Source organism: Elephas maximus, chromosome 13 (assembly GCF_024166365.1).
Source record: "Elephas maximus indicus isolate mEleMax1 chromosome 13, mEleMax1 primary haplotype, whole genome shotgun sequence".
In the NCBI taxonomy this organism is placed as follows: Eukaryota; Metazoa; Chordata; class Mammalia; order Proboscidea; family Elephantidae; genus Elephas; species Elephas maximus.
Genome location: NC_064831.1, coordinates 68,202,473 through 68,219,298, shown reverse-complemented (window position 1 = coordinate 68,219,298; position 16,826 = coordinate 68,202,473). Strand labels below are relative to the sequence as shown.

Below are 16,826 nucleotides of genomic sequence, written 5' to 3'. Positions count from 1 at the left end.
GTGGACTAAACTGCCAAACTTTGAGCTCGCAGCCAAGCACTAGCCAGGGTCTCCTGAGTCAGCTGCTGTGTTCCAGTCTATAGCAGGGCTAAGATGTGAACAAGGGCAGGATCAAACAAAGGTCCTGTGGGCTTAGGGAAGAGTTATTGCTTTGATCAAGAAAATGAATTTCACAAAAATGAGAACAGAAAGATGGGCTTTGATGAAGAGGCAAGGTTTTGTTAGCCAGAGGAAGAAATGGGCATTCCAGGGGGTGGGCATGGCATGGGCAAAAGCTTACAAGTGGGAAGATACTTGGCAGGTTGTAGGATCCTGAGTTGCGCCATTTGGTGGAATAGCCAAGAGGCTGGAGGGAAATGTGAGGTCTGCTGTGGAAAGGTGTAAGGGCCGCGGTGAAGTGTTTGCACTCCGTTAGGGGACACACTAAGGAGCCTTTAGGGATGGTGCAAAGGCTTCCTTTACTTGGCCTTCCCAGCCTACCAACAGAGGGCAAAGCCCCAATTTTCTGCAAAATTGATAGCACGTGCTCTGGTTCTGTGGCCCCCGCAGTCAGTCTGGAGCTACACACAAAAGAAGCGTGGTTTGGGCTCGCTCCTACTCTGAGAACACAGCTAAGGACGCGCAATCTCGCGCGAGCTGGGGTTCCGCGTGCGGCAGTGCCCAGGCCTGTGTTGGTGGGGGTTGGGGCTTTCCCGCCGCTGGCTCCCATTGGTCCTGCGGGCTGGGGAGGGGGTGGGTACAGAATAGGACCCCCAGGCTGGGAGGGGAGGGGAACGGCCCGGCACCCCCCGAAGGGACGATTGGGGCTGGGGAGAGAGCGGCTCCCATGCCCTGATGACCGCCTCCATTCCCACTTTAAATTTTTGTTATGGTATTTTCAAACACATATGAAAGTAGAATGGTATCATGATCCCCTACGGCCCCACCATCAGTTTCAACAATCAGCCATTCCTGGCCAATCTTATTTCATCTAACCCTCTCCCACCACCCACTTTAAAGCAGAATGTGAGTGGCCCAGGGGTGCCAGAGGGCGCGGATAGGGCACCCCCACCCTTCAATTGTAGAGGAGCGGGTGCCAGGCTGGAGAAAGCCCAAGTGCCGAGTAGCTGAGTGGGGGCACGGTGGGGCGGGAAACCAGGCTCACACGGGGCCAGGGCCACGGGGGGCCGGGGCGGAGCCAGTGGGGCGGGGCCCGGAGAGGGGTCGGGGAGGGGAGGCGCTAGCCTGGTGAGTCAAGGCGCGCGGGGTTGGGCGCAGAGGGCCAGTCTCCGCCTTGCAGCTCGGAGTGTGCCCGCTGCGCTGCCTCTGTCGGTGCCTTCGCCCGTCTTCCCGCCGCTGCCGCCGCCACCATGCCCAACTTCGCCGGCACCTGGAAGATGCGCAGCAGTGAGAATTTCGACGAGCTGCTCAAGGCGTTGGGTAAGCTGGAGCGGATGGCGCGCCCCGACGCGAGCAAGTGGCCGGGTGCCCCGGGCCGGGAGGGCGTGGACGTTGGGTACCAGTCCGAGTCAGGAGGAAGTCCCCGGAGCGATAGATCTGGGCGAACTCTAAGGGGCACCCGTCTCGGAGCGGCGAGTAGAGCCCAAGACCCACGCGTCTAGCCAACGTTTGCTGGATGCTGGGCTCTTTCCTCGACGGTTTGGCCTTTATGCGGTACTAGATTTTAGATCATCGCTAGAAGAGATTATTACTCGAGATCAAGGAAGGTTAAGCACTTTAAAATTGGGGACTCAATTTGAGAACGTACTCTGCCATGAATTCACTATGCAACTCAGGGAAAGCCGCTTACCCTGTCTAAGCTTCAGTTTCTCATCTCGAGAATCAGAGCGGGGGCAGGGAGGAGTGGATCAGTTTTTAGGCCCTTATTTTTGGGGGAGGGGGTGGATCTATGTCAGAGGGTTTGGGAAGGTCCGAGCTGGTCCTGGGATGACGGGCCGGTGGCGAGGCCTTGTGAACCAAGACTGCGGCGCACCCGCCGGTCTCGGCGCAGGTGTGAACGCCATGCTGAGGAAGGTGGCGGTGGCGGCTGCGTCCAAGCCGCACGTGGAGATCCGTCAGGACGGGGATCAGTTCTACATCAAGACGTCCACCACCGTGCGCACCACCGAGATCAACTTCAAGGTCGGAGAAGGCTTCGAGGAGGAGACTGTGGACGGACGCAAGTGCAGGGTGAGGCCCCAGAGCTCAGACAGCATTCCCTGGTCCCTGCTTCCTGCCCACCGCTCGCTGCAGCGGGTTGAAACTATAAACTGCCCTTTGCAGTCTGTGGCACGCTTTGCAGTCTGTCTGACACGTCCTTGCAGGGCGTGTGCACCGGCTGTTTGCAGAGGGTTTGTGCAATCAGAGTGTCCAGGGGTCTGGAGAAAGCCCTACCCAATCCCATCACTAAGATGCCTCCGGAGGTGCTAAACCGAGCTCAAAGCGCGGTCCCTGGGTTGCGCGGCGATCCCCGAGGTGGCTTCTGCAGCGCTTTGCTGCGCCCTGGGCACCAGCACGAACGGCGGCACGGGAGGAAGGCTTGCAGGGGCCGCTAGGTTCCCGGACCGCGCTGCTGCCACGTTTCCTGTCGCAAGTGGAGCCGCAGCTCCCGCGTCCCGCTCCCCGGGTGCCAGGGCCCCCTGGGAATGCTCTGGATCCAGTTTTAGCAGTCTCGATTGCCCCAGACACCTCTCGCCGCCCGCTCTCAGCCTGGTTCCTTAAAGGAACGGCGAAATCCTCCTCCAAACGAAGCATGTTCTGAGTGGGAAAATGGACTAAGTAATATCTCTTAGTCCTCAAGGGCAAGAGTTTTGTTTTTCTCTGTACTTTGGCCCAAGGATGAGCGAGTGGGCTGAAGCTAGGGGTAGTACGTTCTTTTTTGGCATGGGCAAAAATCGCGTTTGGTCGAGTCCTGTATTTACAGGACAGATGGAAAAATAATCACTGCTGCTGCCACTTATTTGAAAAGTGACAGAAAGTCTCCCTCCACTTCTCCAACGTTTAAAAAAAGAAAAAAAGTAATAACATACCAGAGAGTGTGAAATTGTTTTTTTCACCTTTCCTGAGTGGAGCCTGTCTTATCTAGGGACCGGGAAGCTCTGAGCACTGGGCTTGGAAGAAGGACCCAGAGACACGGTTCCCCAGGAACACACTGACCCATGGGGTAGTATTTGGCTCCCAGAATTGGCATAACCTGAAAATGATGTCCAGGCTTGGAGGCTGGTGGGATCTGAGGTCCAAGTTACCATTGTTTGCAAAAACAAAAGAACAGAATGGCCTAGTTAGAGTCTTAAAACTGGGCCTTAAACCGATCCACTCCTCCCTGGGAGTCTAAGGCTTGGGAAGAGGTAGGACTCAACATGGGAATATCTGATGGTGGTTACTGCCAGGAAGGGCAATTCTGATTAAAAATAATGCCAATAGTAAGCAAAGTTTCACAGGATAGCATGGAGAATGGGACTTTATTTATCCACCCCCCTACCCCCTACACGCCCTGCCTAATGAACATCTCCCATGCGTTAGTTAAAATGCAATTATGTGCAAGTCAGTACTGGGCCACCCAGCTCAGCTGAATAGTGCTGTTTTGTGCAGGCGCTGGAGAAAACCACAGAGAATCCCTCCCTCACCTCCCACCTCCATCAGCATGACCCTTCCAATGGATATGATTCCCCCCACCCCCCCAACCTCCCTCTCCCAAGTAACCTGGAAAGGGGCAGCGTTTTTGTCCTCAGAGCCAGAGACACCCAGGTTTATCCAAGCAGACTATGCTCTACGGCTGTTGAGTGCAGACAGAAAGGAAGGCGTTTCCCCCAAAATCTCTCCAGGGAACAGCACCCCTGATCTACAGATGTGGTTGCAAACATGGCATCTTAAATTTTCTAAAATTGTGTGGTACCGATATGAAGGTTCTTGCCTTTAAAATCAAAATTGCCTGCAGGGGGTAAACACATTTTGACATATAGGAATCATTGCGTGCTCTAAATTTTATTCCTAGAATGCAAATCGTGCTGCTTTGTTGAGTGTGTGTATACAAGGTGTATTTATACCCCAGAAAACCTGTGACCAGCTCTGAATTTGAACTTTATAAGGCTCAGCAGAGAAGATTCTGTGCCCCGCTGACAGGGACCATGTGTTGCTTCTCTGCACAGCAATTACTCTCAGGGTGCTCATTGTTGTCTCTGCTCCTGCTGTGGAGACTGTAATTAATGTCGCTAATGGTTTTCCTGCCCACAGAGTTTAGCCACTTGGGAGAATGAGAACAAGATCCACTGCACACAAACTCTCCTTGAGGGGGACGGCCCCAAAACCTACTGGACCCGCGAGCTAGCCAACAACGAGCTCATCCTGGTGAGAGCCTTTGGACCCTAGAACGAGTCCCCAATTCCCCCAGAGGATGCCCATGGCGGGCCACTCAAACATGTCATCCTTGCTCACCTATTCAGCGAGAGACACCATTGGCCTGGGTTAAAATTTGAGCAGAAAGCCTGAGATGACAGTTCAGGTCAGATATTATTAGCTTAAGAAAGGAGTGGCTCAGGAGGGCAGAGAAGGGGTGAGAGACATAGGCTGGCGTGCCTGCCACTATCCAAACTGACATATCTCAGCCGTGACTTGCTTTAAGCAAACCTCCCCTCCAGCTGGGCTCAGAATGTTTGGACTCTGAGAGGTCCTGGGGTTCACACTGCAGAAGAGATTTTTTTTTTTTCCTTCTCGTTCGCCACTTTGCTGGCTAGGAAAGGTTTCAGAAATTTTAACACATCAGCCCTTGGAGCCTTAGGGAACATTTACCCCTGGATTTACACAAATCCCCGATGGCCTTCGGGACTCAGGCAAGTGCTAAAATGGGAAGTGTCTGAGGATAACACAAAGTGTGGAGGGGTGGAGCCCTTAGAACCTGAGGACCCGGGCTCTGACTTAAAGATTTAAGCATTTTAAAGACCCCTGGCCGAACAAAACTTCTCGGTAAGGCCAAATGAGAAACCACTGTAGTTTAATCCTATGGAGCGCAGTTCTACTTTGCAACACATGGGGTCGCCATGAGTCGGAACTGACTCAAGGGCAACAGGTTTTTGGTAGTTCACCCATGCCCCTACTTTTAGGAATGGAGTCAAAAAAAGGTTGGAAAAGAGGACAACCCCCAGATCACTCTCCCTTTGTCTTTCAGAAGAAGCCCTGGTGGCACAGTGGTTAAAGAGCTCAGCTGCTAACTGAAAGGCTGGCAGTTTGAACCCACCAGCCGCTCTGTGGGAGAAAAATATAGCAATGCTCTTCTGTAAAGATTACAGCCTTGGAAACCCTGTGGGGCAGTTCTAGTCCCTTGTATAGGGTCACTATGAGTCAGAATCAACTCGATGGCAACAAGTTTGTCCTTCAGAAGAGACTAACCTTTCCTTGCAACCAGCCATCTTTTTCCGCTCAGACTAGAAAAGGGAAAAGCTGTTGTGGGTAACCAGGAAATTATATCCTTTGTTCCCCATCAGGCATTTTGTTAACATTTCCCCCCTGAGGCTGTCAGTCTGCTCCAGCTTAGTGAATGTCAGCACTGAAATGTGGCTGGGGATAGGAGGTGGCGAGGTGTTGTAAGAACGCTGTGTGACCTGGGTATGGCCCTTCCCTTCCCAAGCCCTGTCCCCCTGCTACAAAATGAGGGGTAGAGCTAAAGTCTGATCCCCGATGTCCCTCTGAGCCCTGAAATTACATGTTTATTCTGCAAGAAAGCACTAAATTGAGCTGTCTCTACTAATTTCAGTGGGAATACTTGATTTCTCTCTCCTTTCATCCTTCCCTGGGTTGATTTAACGTGCTTTCTCCTTTCACAGAGAAAGGACTGGCTTAATTTGCAACCTGGTTAATGTCGTTTCCAAGGAAGGATGGGGGTGGGAGAGCAATTTGAGTCTGAGTCTTGGAAACTTAGGAGAAAAAGGCGCATATGGTTCACTGTCACCAGAGACGGCGAAAAGGGAGAGGATTTTTAAGTTCTTGAGTATAGCGGAGGGTTAAGTAAGATCAGTTTGCTCTGCGAGAAAGTGTGTGATTTTATTAACCTCTGTAGTAGGTTTGTGTTTTGGTTAGTACCTAAGCAGCCAGAGTCATAGGCCAGATTCTGCTCGGAGGACTCGCCACTTCCCAATCTCCCGCCCCCTCCAATTGCAGCTCCACCCGAGCACCCTTCCCTGGCTCAGCAAACATATATACAAGCCCCAAAGGGGGCATTAAGTCTTGGCGTTTGGAATCTGAAATGTGGGCTTTCGTTTCAAGGCTTATTATCATTAATAAATCCAGAATTTAGGGAGATGCTATCTCCATATAACGAGAGGCAAATTATCCTAGTTAAATTGTAATAAGTTCTCCCAGTGCCAGCAATAAATTGCCTCTGGGCTATAAGTTGCTTTCCTTTGAAAACTGAATACACTCTCTCAAACTACTCTGGAACATTCTACAGAGAGTTTCTCTGGGCAACTTCTATGCATCGTTTGCAGGGAGCCCTGGTGGCACAACTTTTAAGTGTTCAGCTGCTAACCAAAAGGTTGGTGGTTCGAACCCACCCAGTGATTCCATGGGAAAAAGACATGGCAACCTGTCCTGTAAAGATTACAGCCTAGAAAACCATATGGAGCAGTTCTACTCTGTCATATGGGGTCTCTATGGGTTGAAATCAACTCCTCAGCATCTAACAAGAACATGCCTCGTTTCCAGGCTAAAAAGGCTATTTCAAATGTAGCTGGAAATATGGCAATTGCTTCTCATGTCCTAAAGCTATTCGTTGGCCTGGGTGAAGTGTTGGATAGCTATGGTGATTACAGCGTGGGTGAACAGTTGAACCCCAAACTTTAGCATTCCATCTGACACTCCACGGCTGTAGAACTCAAAAAGCTCTAGAAAACTAACATGGTTCTGGGGTCCAGACATCTGAGAGGTGAATGTACGTGGTGGGACAACCCTCTCCACCCCAGCACTCCACCCCCCCACCCCGACACACAGCACACAGAATCGTCTGCATTTCCCTCTAATAGCAGAAGAGAACAGGACAGACAGGGTGTCTGGATACAAGTACAACTGTGTCAGTCTGGTCAGAAGTTCCCGAGTTTGAAAAGGAGCCGGTAGTGAGCATTTGCTTCCTTAATAATCACTAATGACTATAAGTATTTCCCTGAAACACAAGTGTTGGGATAACGTCCTAGCAAACGTTCTCTGAGAGCATCTCATAACCAATGGAGAGCCTCAGGGGTAAGGATCTGAAGATCCTAGGACCTCCAAGCTCTCAGTCCAGTGGTTTTAACCTCCCTTGAGTCTCAGGCCAGTTTGAGGTTCTGAAAAATAGGGGCCTTCCTGCAGAAAAATGTACATCTGCAAATGAATATACCCACATCAGGTCTACAGTCTGGAATTTATGGGTTTTGGTTTTAAAAAAAAAAAAACAACACGTATATTGTTTTCCTTGATCCAACTGCCCAAGAAGCCCAGGAGAGCAAGCCTGTGAGTAATTACTAGTTTTGGAAGAGATAAGACAGTTTATTTATGGGCAATATCATCTCAGGGGTCGGCAGAAAAACATCCTCCTCCATCTACGGAATGATGCGTGCCCTCCCTCCCCTAGTAAAATGTCCATCCTCACCCTCCCCACCGCAAACAAACAAAACCTATAGAATTTTACCTGGAAAGAGCCTTTTGGATCATCTTGTTCAATCCCACCCCTTCCCACAGCTCCCCCTAGCCCCAAGAGACCAAGAGAGGAAGAAACTTGCCCAAGTTTACCTGGTAATACAACAGTTAAGTGCTCAGCTGCTAACCAAAAGGTTGGTGGTTTGAATCCACCCAGTGGCTCTGTGGGAGAAAGACCTGACAATTTGTTCCCATAAAGATGACAGCCTAGAAAACCCAATGGGGCAGTTCTACTCTGTCACATGGGGTCGCTATGAGTCAAAATCAACTCGATGGCACCCGACACACCACCCAGCTTGTAGGATGAAGAGCTCGGTCTAATGCCAACACTGCTTTTGCAGCTGAGACCAATTTTCTGGGCTTGCAGGTGATCTGAGTATTACTTACACAGCATCTCAGGCTGTGTCCCAGGCTGCACTGCTACTTCCTGGAAAGCAGTTCTAATTTCTCTCCCAAGCAATCCCATCTGGTTGGTCAGACACCATGGCTCCAGCGACCCAAGCCCCTTGTTCTCTTGAAGTCATGTGAAGAGAGACAAAACCACTTCAGAAATGCCCAATATGACATTCTCCCCCTTTCATGTTTAATTTCAAAACCAAAGCCAGGAAACTTGCATTTCTGATGTCAGACTTCACAGGTTCCAGAAGCGAAAGAAAACTGCATATAACATAATTCTATACCTTGGTTGCCTCTCTGCTTAGGAGAAAAAAAAAACTAAAATAAAAACCAAAACCTTAGTGCTTAGCATGAGTGAACAGCACAGGAAATTGAATGTCTGTTACAAAGAGTTTTTTAACAGGGCAGTAAGTGGCCTTATTAGCAATATGCCGTAAACGTTTTTGCACAGGCATCCGCACTGATTGGTTTTCCTTTTCTTCTCCCCTGCAGACGTTTGGCGCCGATGACGTGGTCTGCACGAGAATTTATGTTCGCGAGTGAAGGCGGCTGGCTTGGTCCAGCTTTAGGGGCGGAATGCACGCTCCCCTGGGAATATGTAATAGGCCCAAGTTGCCCGTGGGCCTCCCCTCCCTCCATCAACATTAGGTGATCCCCTGGTTCTTCCCAATAATGTTGTAGTGTTTCCCCCCAAGGCCTTCACGCCCTTCGTGTTCCTGGTGCTCTGTAGTTTGGCATTTGCATGGTTTCATCAGTCATTAAACTAGATGGACATATCTCATGGCTCCTCCTTTTCTTGAGTTGCCTCTTTAGTTCAGCACCGGCTTACTGTGTTCCTCCTGTCCCTAGCACTGTGCTGGTCTGTGTGGCACTTTCAGCTCTAGCTTGCTGGCCTCGGCCCAGCACTTTCAGCATGCATCAGGGGTTGCAAACTGGGTGCCCTCAGACTGGATCCAGACTGCAGATTCAGGAGCGTTTGGACCTCAGAGTGTTGTTGGTTTTTTAATTGAATTAGTTGGTGTACCCGCACTGTTCTCAATAGGAAAAAGAGGGCACATTCAAAGGGTTGAGGAGAACACCTACATTACCACCCTTAGCTGCAGAGACCGAGGAGAAAGAGGGGTCACCAGATCAAAGGAGCTGTAGCCTGGGAGAGGGGACACCCTTCCAGAGCTGCGGCAATATGTAGAGGAACACAGTCTCTGCCAAAACCATGGTCCCAGCCAGCATATGTGGGTTGGGGTAAGCTCAGCACAAAGGGGTACAAGTATCCTGACCTCTTAGCTTTCCATCTCTGATCTACCTGTTCTGCTCATTGTCCAAATCCAACTGGAATCTAGAGAGTAAGGGAGTGGGGATGGGGGGTGGGGGGAGGGGGAGGGTACTTGTCCACAAGGGTCAGCCTCCCACAGCATACGTAGCAGGGTGGAAGATGAATCTGAACATGCAAACGGACAATAACCCGCACAGTTGCCAACTTTTAAATTTGAAAAACATTTGTTCTAAAATTGATGTGGTGTTAGTTGCACAACTCTGTGAATATACTAAAAACCACTGAATTGTACACTTTCAGTGGGTGAATTGTGTGGTATGTGAATTATATCAAGATAGCTGTTATAGGAACCCTGGTGGTACAGTGGTTAAGAGTTTGGTTGCTAACCAAAAAAGTGGCAGTTTGAATCCACCAGCCACTCCTTGGAAACCCCATGGGGCAAGTTGTATTCTGTCCTATAGGGTCACTATGAATCTGAGTTGACTTGATGGCAATGGGTTTGTTTTTTTTTTGAGAGCTGTTATAAGGAGCCCTCGTGGCACAGTGGTTAAAGTGCTCAGCTGCTAACCAAAAGGTTGGCAGTTCAAACCCACTAGCTGCTTCACAGGAGAAAAATGTAGCAATCTGCTTTCATAAAGATTTACAGCCTTGGAAATCCTATGGGGCAATTCTACTCTGTCCTACAGAATTGCTATGAGTCGGAATCAATTCAGTGGGCATAGGTTTTTTGGTTATAGCTGTTATAAAAAAAAAAAAAAGAATGTACTGATCCCCCTGGTTATAATGCTGGGGACACTGTCAGTACTGAAAGAAGAGCTGCAGGAACTGAGCTTCAGGGATTGGAATCTGGACTCAGTGCCCTCTAAAATCCTCTCCATCTCTTTCTCCTCCTGACTTCATGCAACTGGTTTGGGTCACATGACCATCCCTGGACCAATCACAGCATATGAGGGAATAAAGTACAATAATTGGCCAGGCCTGAGTCATGTGATCTCTCCTACGGCCAGGGGCAGAGCCTATTAATAGGAAAAAAAAAAAAAAATAATAGAAGAAGGGCAAAAAATCCAAACCCATTGCCGCCAGTTGATTCTAACTCATAGCGACCCTATAGGACAGAGTAGAACTGCCCCATAGGATTTCCGGGGAGCAGCTGGTGGATTCCAACTGCTGACCTTTCGTTAGCAGCCAATCTCATAACCACTCTGCCACCAGGATTCCAGAAGAGAGGGAATAGGAGGGAAAAACATGAGCAGGCATGGAATGTGGTTATACCACTCCCAATGCTGGCTAGAAATGTTGAATAAATTATTTAAATACTTGGAAGCTTGGTCCCTTGTCTGTAAAAATGAGGACGATAAAACCTGATTGGCTTGGTTGGTGTGGAGATTAAATGTGTTAGCATATGTAAAGTGCTGGGAGCTTTATAGACTCCTACAAGTACCTTGCCTTCCAGGCAGGTGGGACCTAACCCTGATTCCACTTCTCTCGGCTTCTCTGATCTTATATATTACCCATATGCTTTTTTTTTTTTTTTTTTTATGCTTTAGGGCGTCTTCTCTGTCTGTCCTTGCCCTCAGAGGTTGGAGCCCTTTGGTGTCTGTCTAATCAGGCATGGAATTACAGCCTGCCTTGGAGCCCTGGGGATGCAGTGGTTAAGAGCTCAGGCTGCTGACCAAAAGGTCAGCAGTTCAAAACCACCAACCGCTCCTTGGAGACATTATGGCTGCTAACCAAAAGGTCAGCAGTTCAAATCTACCAGCCGCCCCCCAGAAACCCTATGGGGCAGTTCTACTCTGTCTTATAGGTTCGCTATGAGTCGGAATCGACTTGATGGCAACTGGTTTGATTTCTTTTTGTTTGTTTTGTGCACACAGGACTTCTGTTGTGGTCCTATGCTTTCATTCCATGTTTCCTCGGTTCTTGTCATATTCCACCAACCAGCCTGGCCAGTCCTTGAGGCTGAGAATGGCTTACATATCTCTGCATCCCCACAGGGCTTGCCACATGTGGGGTACTCTATAAACATGTGCTGATTATCTGATAGAGAGCCAACATTTTTCTAAAAGATCCAAGTGTTCCTGAACGGAAATCCTCACAGAAAAGCAGACATTGCAGAGCAAATAATGGTATTCAATTCAAATGCCATCCAACAGTAAAAGTAGCCTCAGGTGGACATAGCATTATACATATCATACCTGAGCAGCAGGCAGGGCAGAGATTCCAAGCTCTACTTGAAAGAAAAGTGTGAATAGTACAGGAAAACCTGCTCAGGATAGAGAAGGTTTGGAAGCAGCAGACTTGTTGGTTGCCTGCCCCAGCGTCTTTCCCAATCCCCCTCTCCCCTGACTGCCTCCCAGAGCAGAGGCTGGGAAAGCCAACGCTTATTTTCCTAATCCACGTTATAACCAGTGTTGGCTATATGACCCAGTTCTGGCCAATGAGATGAGGGGAAATCTAAGGGGCTTCTGGGAAAGGCTTTTTTTCTGATGAGAGGAGACCCTGAAGAGGAATTTGTTATTCTCTGCTTCCTGCCACTGAATGTGGTGTGAGATTGTAAGGTCTGGAGCTGCTGCAGCCGTCTTAACACCGTCAGGAAAAGACCAAGAGAATCTCAGAGATGTCAGCTCAGAGTGTTTGAGACAATGCAGCCACCACCTCTCTTTGGATGTGCTATTGATAGTGATTAAAAAAAAAAAAAAAAAGCTACCGTTCGTCATTGTTAGCTGCTGTTTAGATGACTCTGACTCATGTCAACCTTACATATAACGGGACGAAACGTTACCTGGTCCTGCGCTATCTTCATGATCATTGGTATGTTTCAGTCCTCTTCATTTTGTCATTGCTGGCGTAGAAGACAGCATGACTATCAGATTCAAAATGGCCAATGCCGGTTCATTTTAGCTCCCTAATGCCTCAGGTACTGATTTCAAGCATCCCATTTTATTTTCGAGGACTTCCAGTTTTCCTTGATTCATACTTTGTACATTTCATGCTTTGATTATTAATGGATGCTTGCAGCTGTTATTTCTCATTTGAATGGTACCATATTAGCAAATGAAGGTCCTGAAGGCTTTACTGCACCTATGTCATTAAGGTCAACTCTACTTTGAGGAGGCAGGTCTTCCTCAGTTGTATTTTAGGGCCTTTCGACACGAGGGGCTCTTCCAGTACTATATCAGGCCATATTCTGTTGTGATCCATAAGGTTTCCATTGGCTAATTTTCAGAAGTAGATCACCAGGCCTTTCTTCTTTGTCTTAGTCTGGGAGCTCTGCTGATACCTATCCATCATGAGTGACCCTCCTGGTATTTGAAATACGGGTGTTATAGTTTCTAGCAGTATACCAACGTGCAAGCCACCACAATACAACAGACAGCATTCTTTTTTTTTTTTTTAATTTTTATTGTGCTTTAAGTGAAAGTTTACAAATCAAATCAGTCTCTCACATAAAAACTAATATACACCTTGCTACATACTCCCAATTACTCTCACCCTAATGAGACAGCCCGCTCCCTCCCTCCACTCTCTTTTGGTGTCCATTTCGCCCTCTACCCTCTCATCTCCCCTCCAGGGAGGAGATGCCAACATAGTCTCAAGTGTCCACCTGATCCAAGAAGCTCACTCCTCACCAGCATCCCTCTCCAACCCATTGTCCAGTCCAATCCCTGTCTGAAGAGTTGGCCTTGGGACTCCTGGGCCAACAGAAGGCCTCGGGGCTATGACCACCAGGGTCCTTCTAGTCTCAGTCAGACCATTAAGTCTGATCTTTTTATGAGAATTTGGGGTCTGCATCCCACTGCTGTCCTGCTCCCTCAGGGGTTCTCTGTTGTGTTCCCTGTCAGGGCAGTCATCGGTTGTAGCCAGGTACCATCTAGTTCTTCTGGTCTCAGGCTGATGTAGTCTCTGGTTTCTGTGGCCCTTTCTGCCTCTTGGACTTTTGCCCATTTTTTAATTGGGTTATTTGGACAGACAGCATTCTTATTCAGTGGCTTCCATATTTGCAGCTGAAAGCATTCCTGATATCAAGATAATGGAAAGAAGGACAGAGGCCTGTCTGACTTACAAATTCCTAGGAAGACTTGTCTTCATGATGACTACCAGTGCCATGCAACTAGATAATTTGCCATCTTGCTCAAAGGAATAAAAAAATATCAAAATATTTTATAGAAGTTAAGGCTCCAGCCTATTGTGACATCTTTCTGAATCCTCTCTTACTTCAGTCCTGTCTCATCACCATGCCAGCCAACATTTCTTAATAAACAGCAAGGATGTTATCAGAGGAAATGTGGGGCAGCCTCCACGCTGCCAGCCTCACCCACCCATCCTTCTCAGAGCCCTCTGTCCTCTCCCAGTACAATCCAGTGGTCTTCTCTCCTTCTTGACACATTTACTGCCCATTAGTGTCAGAAAATTTTTCAGATCTTGTCAAAAACATCACTCGCAGCTATGACTGCCCTCCCTAATGTCCAGGTAACACTGTGCCCCAAGATAAAAGAAACACAGGATGTCACTGGGTGAAAAATAAATCTTTGACAAGTAAATGCAGATCAGAGTGGACTTGAAATCTCTCTTGACTGCAAACCCTTAAATTGAATGGACAGTTGTGCTCATCCCAGTTCCATCAGAGTCCCTCCCTTTTTAAGCATCCCCAACAGTGAAAAGATGGAGGCCCAGAGTGGGGAAATGATTTGCCTAGGGTGCCTGTAAAGATCAACAGGACTTCCCTCTCTGGACTGATCTGCTTTCTTTTATAAAAACAAAAATGAACAAAAAACTTTCTTACAGAAAATTTCAAGCATATACAAAAGCAGAGAGAATAGTCTAATAATTCCCATGTACTACCATCCAGCTTCAACAACCATCGAGGCCAATTTCGTTTCATCTATACCCCATCTACTCTCCCCTCTCTCAGATGATTTTGAAGCAAATCTCAGACGTTTTAAGATTTCATCTGTAAATATGTCAGTATGTGTCTCTAAAAGATGGGAATCCCTTAAAAAAAAAAAAACCCTGCAATACCATTATTATACTTTAAAAATTAACAATAATTTGTTAATATTATCAGATATCCTGTCAAAGTTCAATCTTTTCCAATTGTCTCATAAATTATTTACCCATTTGTTCAAATCAGGGTGAAATAAAATCCGTACTTAATGATTGGTTGATATGTCTCTTAAGTATTTTTTAATCTATAAATTCCCCCTCTACCTCATTTTTTTTTATAATACATTTCTTGGAGAAACTGGTCATTTGCCCTGAAAAGCTTCCCAAAGTCTGGATTTTGTTGATTGCATTTCCATGGTGTCATTTAACATGTTCTCTCTCCCTACATTTCTTGTAAATTGGTAGTTAGATCTGGAAGTTCAGTTAGATTCAGGTTTGATTTTTTTGGCAAGAATATTACATAGTAGTATGCTGAATTGTACTTGGGAGGCTCTTTATGTCTTGTTGCCTCTTTTTTTTTTAGTAATATTTTATTGTTTTCAATGAATGTTCACACGGCAATTAGGTTCCCATTTGACAATTTCTAAACCAATTGTTCAGTGATGCTGGTTACAGTTTTCACAATGCATCAACTTTCTCTTTAATTGCATTCTGGATGTCCTGTTGCCAGTGCTCTAATTTCCCTACCCCTTTATCTTCTCATCTTTGTTTTTGAGTAATTGTTGACCTTTCGGTATCATATAGATGTTTTTTTAATGGAGCACCATACTTACGGGTAATATCCTTTATTTTGCATGCCAATCTGTTATTTCACTAAAAGGTGACCTCAAGATAGTTTCTGTTCAAGATTTAAAGAGTATCTTAGGGTGATAGTCTCAGGGAATCCCCTAGTCTCAACTGGTCCAGAAAGTCTGGACTTTTTAAGAATCTGAGTTCTGTTCCATGTTTTCCTCCCATTCCATTAGGGTCCATCTATTGTGGCCCTGATCAGAACGATCAATAGAGGTAGCTGGGCACAATCTAGTTCTCCTGGTCTCAGGGTAGATGAGGTCATGGCTCCTGCAGGCTATCAGCTCTGTAGACTAGTTTCTTCTCTGAGACTTTGGTTTCCTTCTTTCTCTTTTGCTCCTGATGAGTAGACAAATAGCTGTATCTTAGATGTCTGCTTGCAAGCTTTTAAGACCCCAGATGCTACCCACCTCACTAGCATGGAGAACATGAACTTCATGAACTATATTATGCCATTTGGCTGAGTTGTCCCATGGACTAAGGTCCTAAGCCTTCAAATCCAGAAAACCAGTTTCTCAAGGTGTTTTGTCATGTCTAAAAAAATCCATAACTGTGTCCTCCATGAATATGTATGCATGCACACACATATCTGTACATACACATACATGTAGATACTTCTATGCACACATATGTACACCATGTACCTACCTGTACACATATATGCCTATACACATACATGTGTGACCATACTCTAATTTTTTGATTATTTATTGTTGGTGTTGTCAAATTATATATGTCATATTCTTTTGCACAAACATCCTTTTCTCTTGTGTGCTCCTTAGTGGCATCATTTACTTTGATCAAGCTGTGCTCATTACACCCATATTTGGTGCTACTTTTCCCATTACCAAAATAACAACTATCTACAATCTAGGGAGTGATTCTCCCTCCTCCCCCCACCCACTCCTGGTAACCACCAATGAAAATTGGTCTCTCTGTCTCTGTCTATATTTTTTTCTTCTTATAAAAGTTGGATCATACAATATTTGTCCTTATGTGATTGACTCATTTCACTTAGCATTATGTCCTCTGGTTCCGTCCATGCTATGTTTCACAGACTCATCATTGTTCTTTATGGTTGCATACTATTCCATGGTATGTATGTACCACATTTTGCCAACCATTCATCTGTCAAAGGGCACTGAGGCTGTTTCCATTTTTTGCTATTGTGAATAATGCCACAATGAACATAGGTGTGCATTTTAGATCTCTGGGGCCTATACCTAGAAGTGGGATTGTTGGATCATAAGGTATTTCTATATCTAGTTTGTTGAGGAAGCACCATACCATTTTCCATAGTGGTTGTACCATTTTGGTTGCCTCTTTCTTTGATGTTAGAGGCCCTTGGTGATCACTGCCTAAATCCATGCTTTCATTAGAGGTTGAAACATGGGGATATTCTGTCATTCCTTCTTCATTTATGAGCTGAAATACTTCTATGAAAAGATACTTCCCCTCATCTATTGTTTGATTACCCTGAGGTACAGTTTATATAGGAAAGGCAGAACAAATGCTTGACCCATTCCCTGTATTTACCGGTTTCCAAAGTAATGAATTGGTTCCCTGGTATCCTTCAAAGGTAAAGGATTTTCTGTGTGTGTTTTTTCATTTTTTAATGTCTTCTGAATTTAAATATATTTGGTGTGTTTCAATTCATTGCAATTTTATCCATACTGATATTAAAATTGTCCCTTCTTTGACCAGGGGATGCCTCTTCAAATTGGCTCCTAAGTCTTTTGTCAAGGCCTTAATTGTCTTTGGTAACTTCTTCCAGGCTCATTTT

At 46.6% G+C, this 16,826-nt stretch overlaps 1 protein-coding gene across 1 annotated transcript; it reads left to right on the top strand.

The window, feature by feature from the left end:
• The first annotated feature begins 1,349 nt into the window (after window positions 1-1,349).
• On the top strand, window positions 1,350-8,580 carry CRABP1 (cellular retinoic acid binding protein 1). The gene is made up of 4 exons (XM_049852877.1): window positions 1,350-1,419; window positions 1,991-2,169; window positions 4,213-4,326; window positions 8,530-8,580. Exons 1-4 carry the CDS (start codon window positions 1,350-1,352, stop codon window positions 8,578-8,580), a joined length of 414 nt encoding a protein of 137 aa, XP_049708834.1.
• The last annotated feature ends 8,246 nt before the right edge of the window (window positions 8,581-16,826 follow it).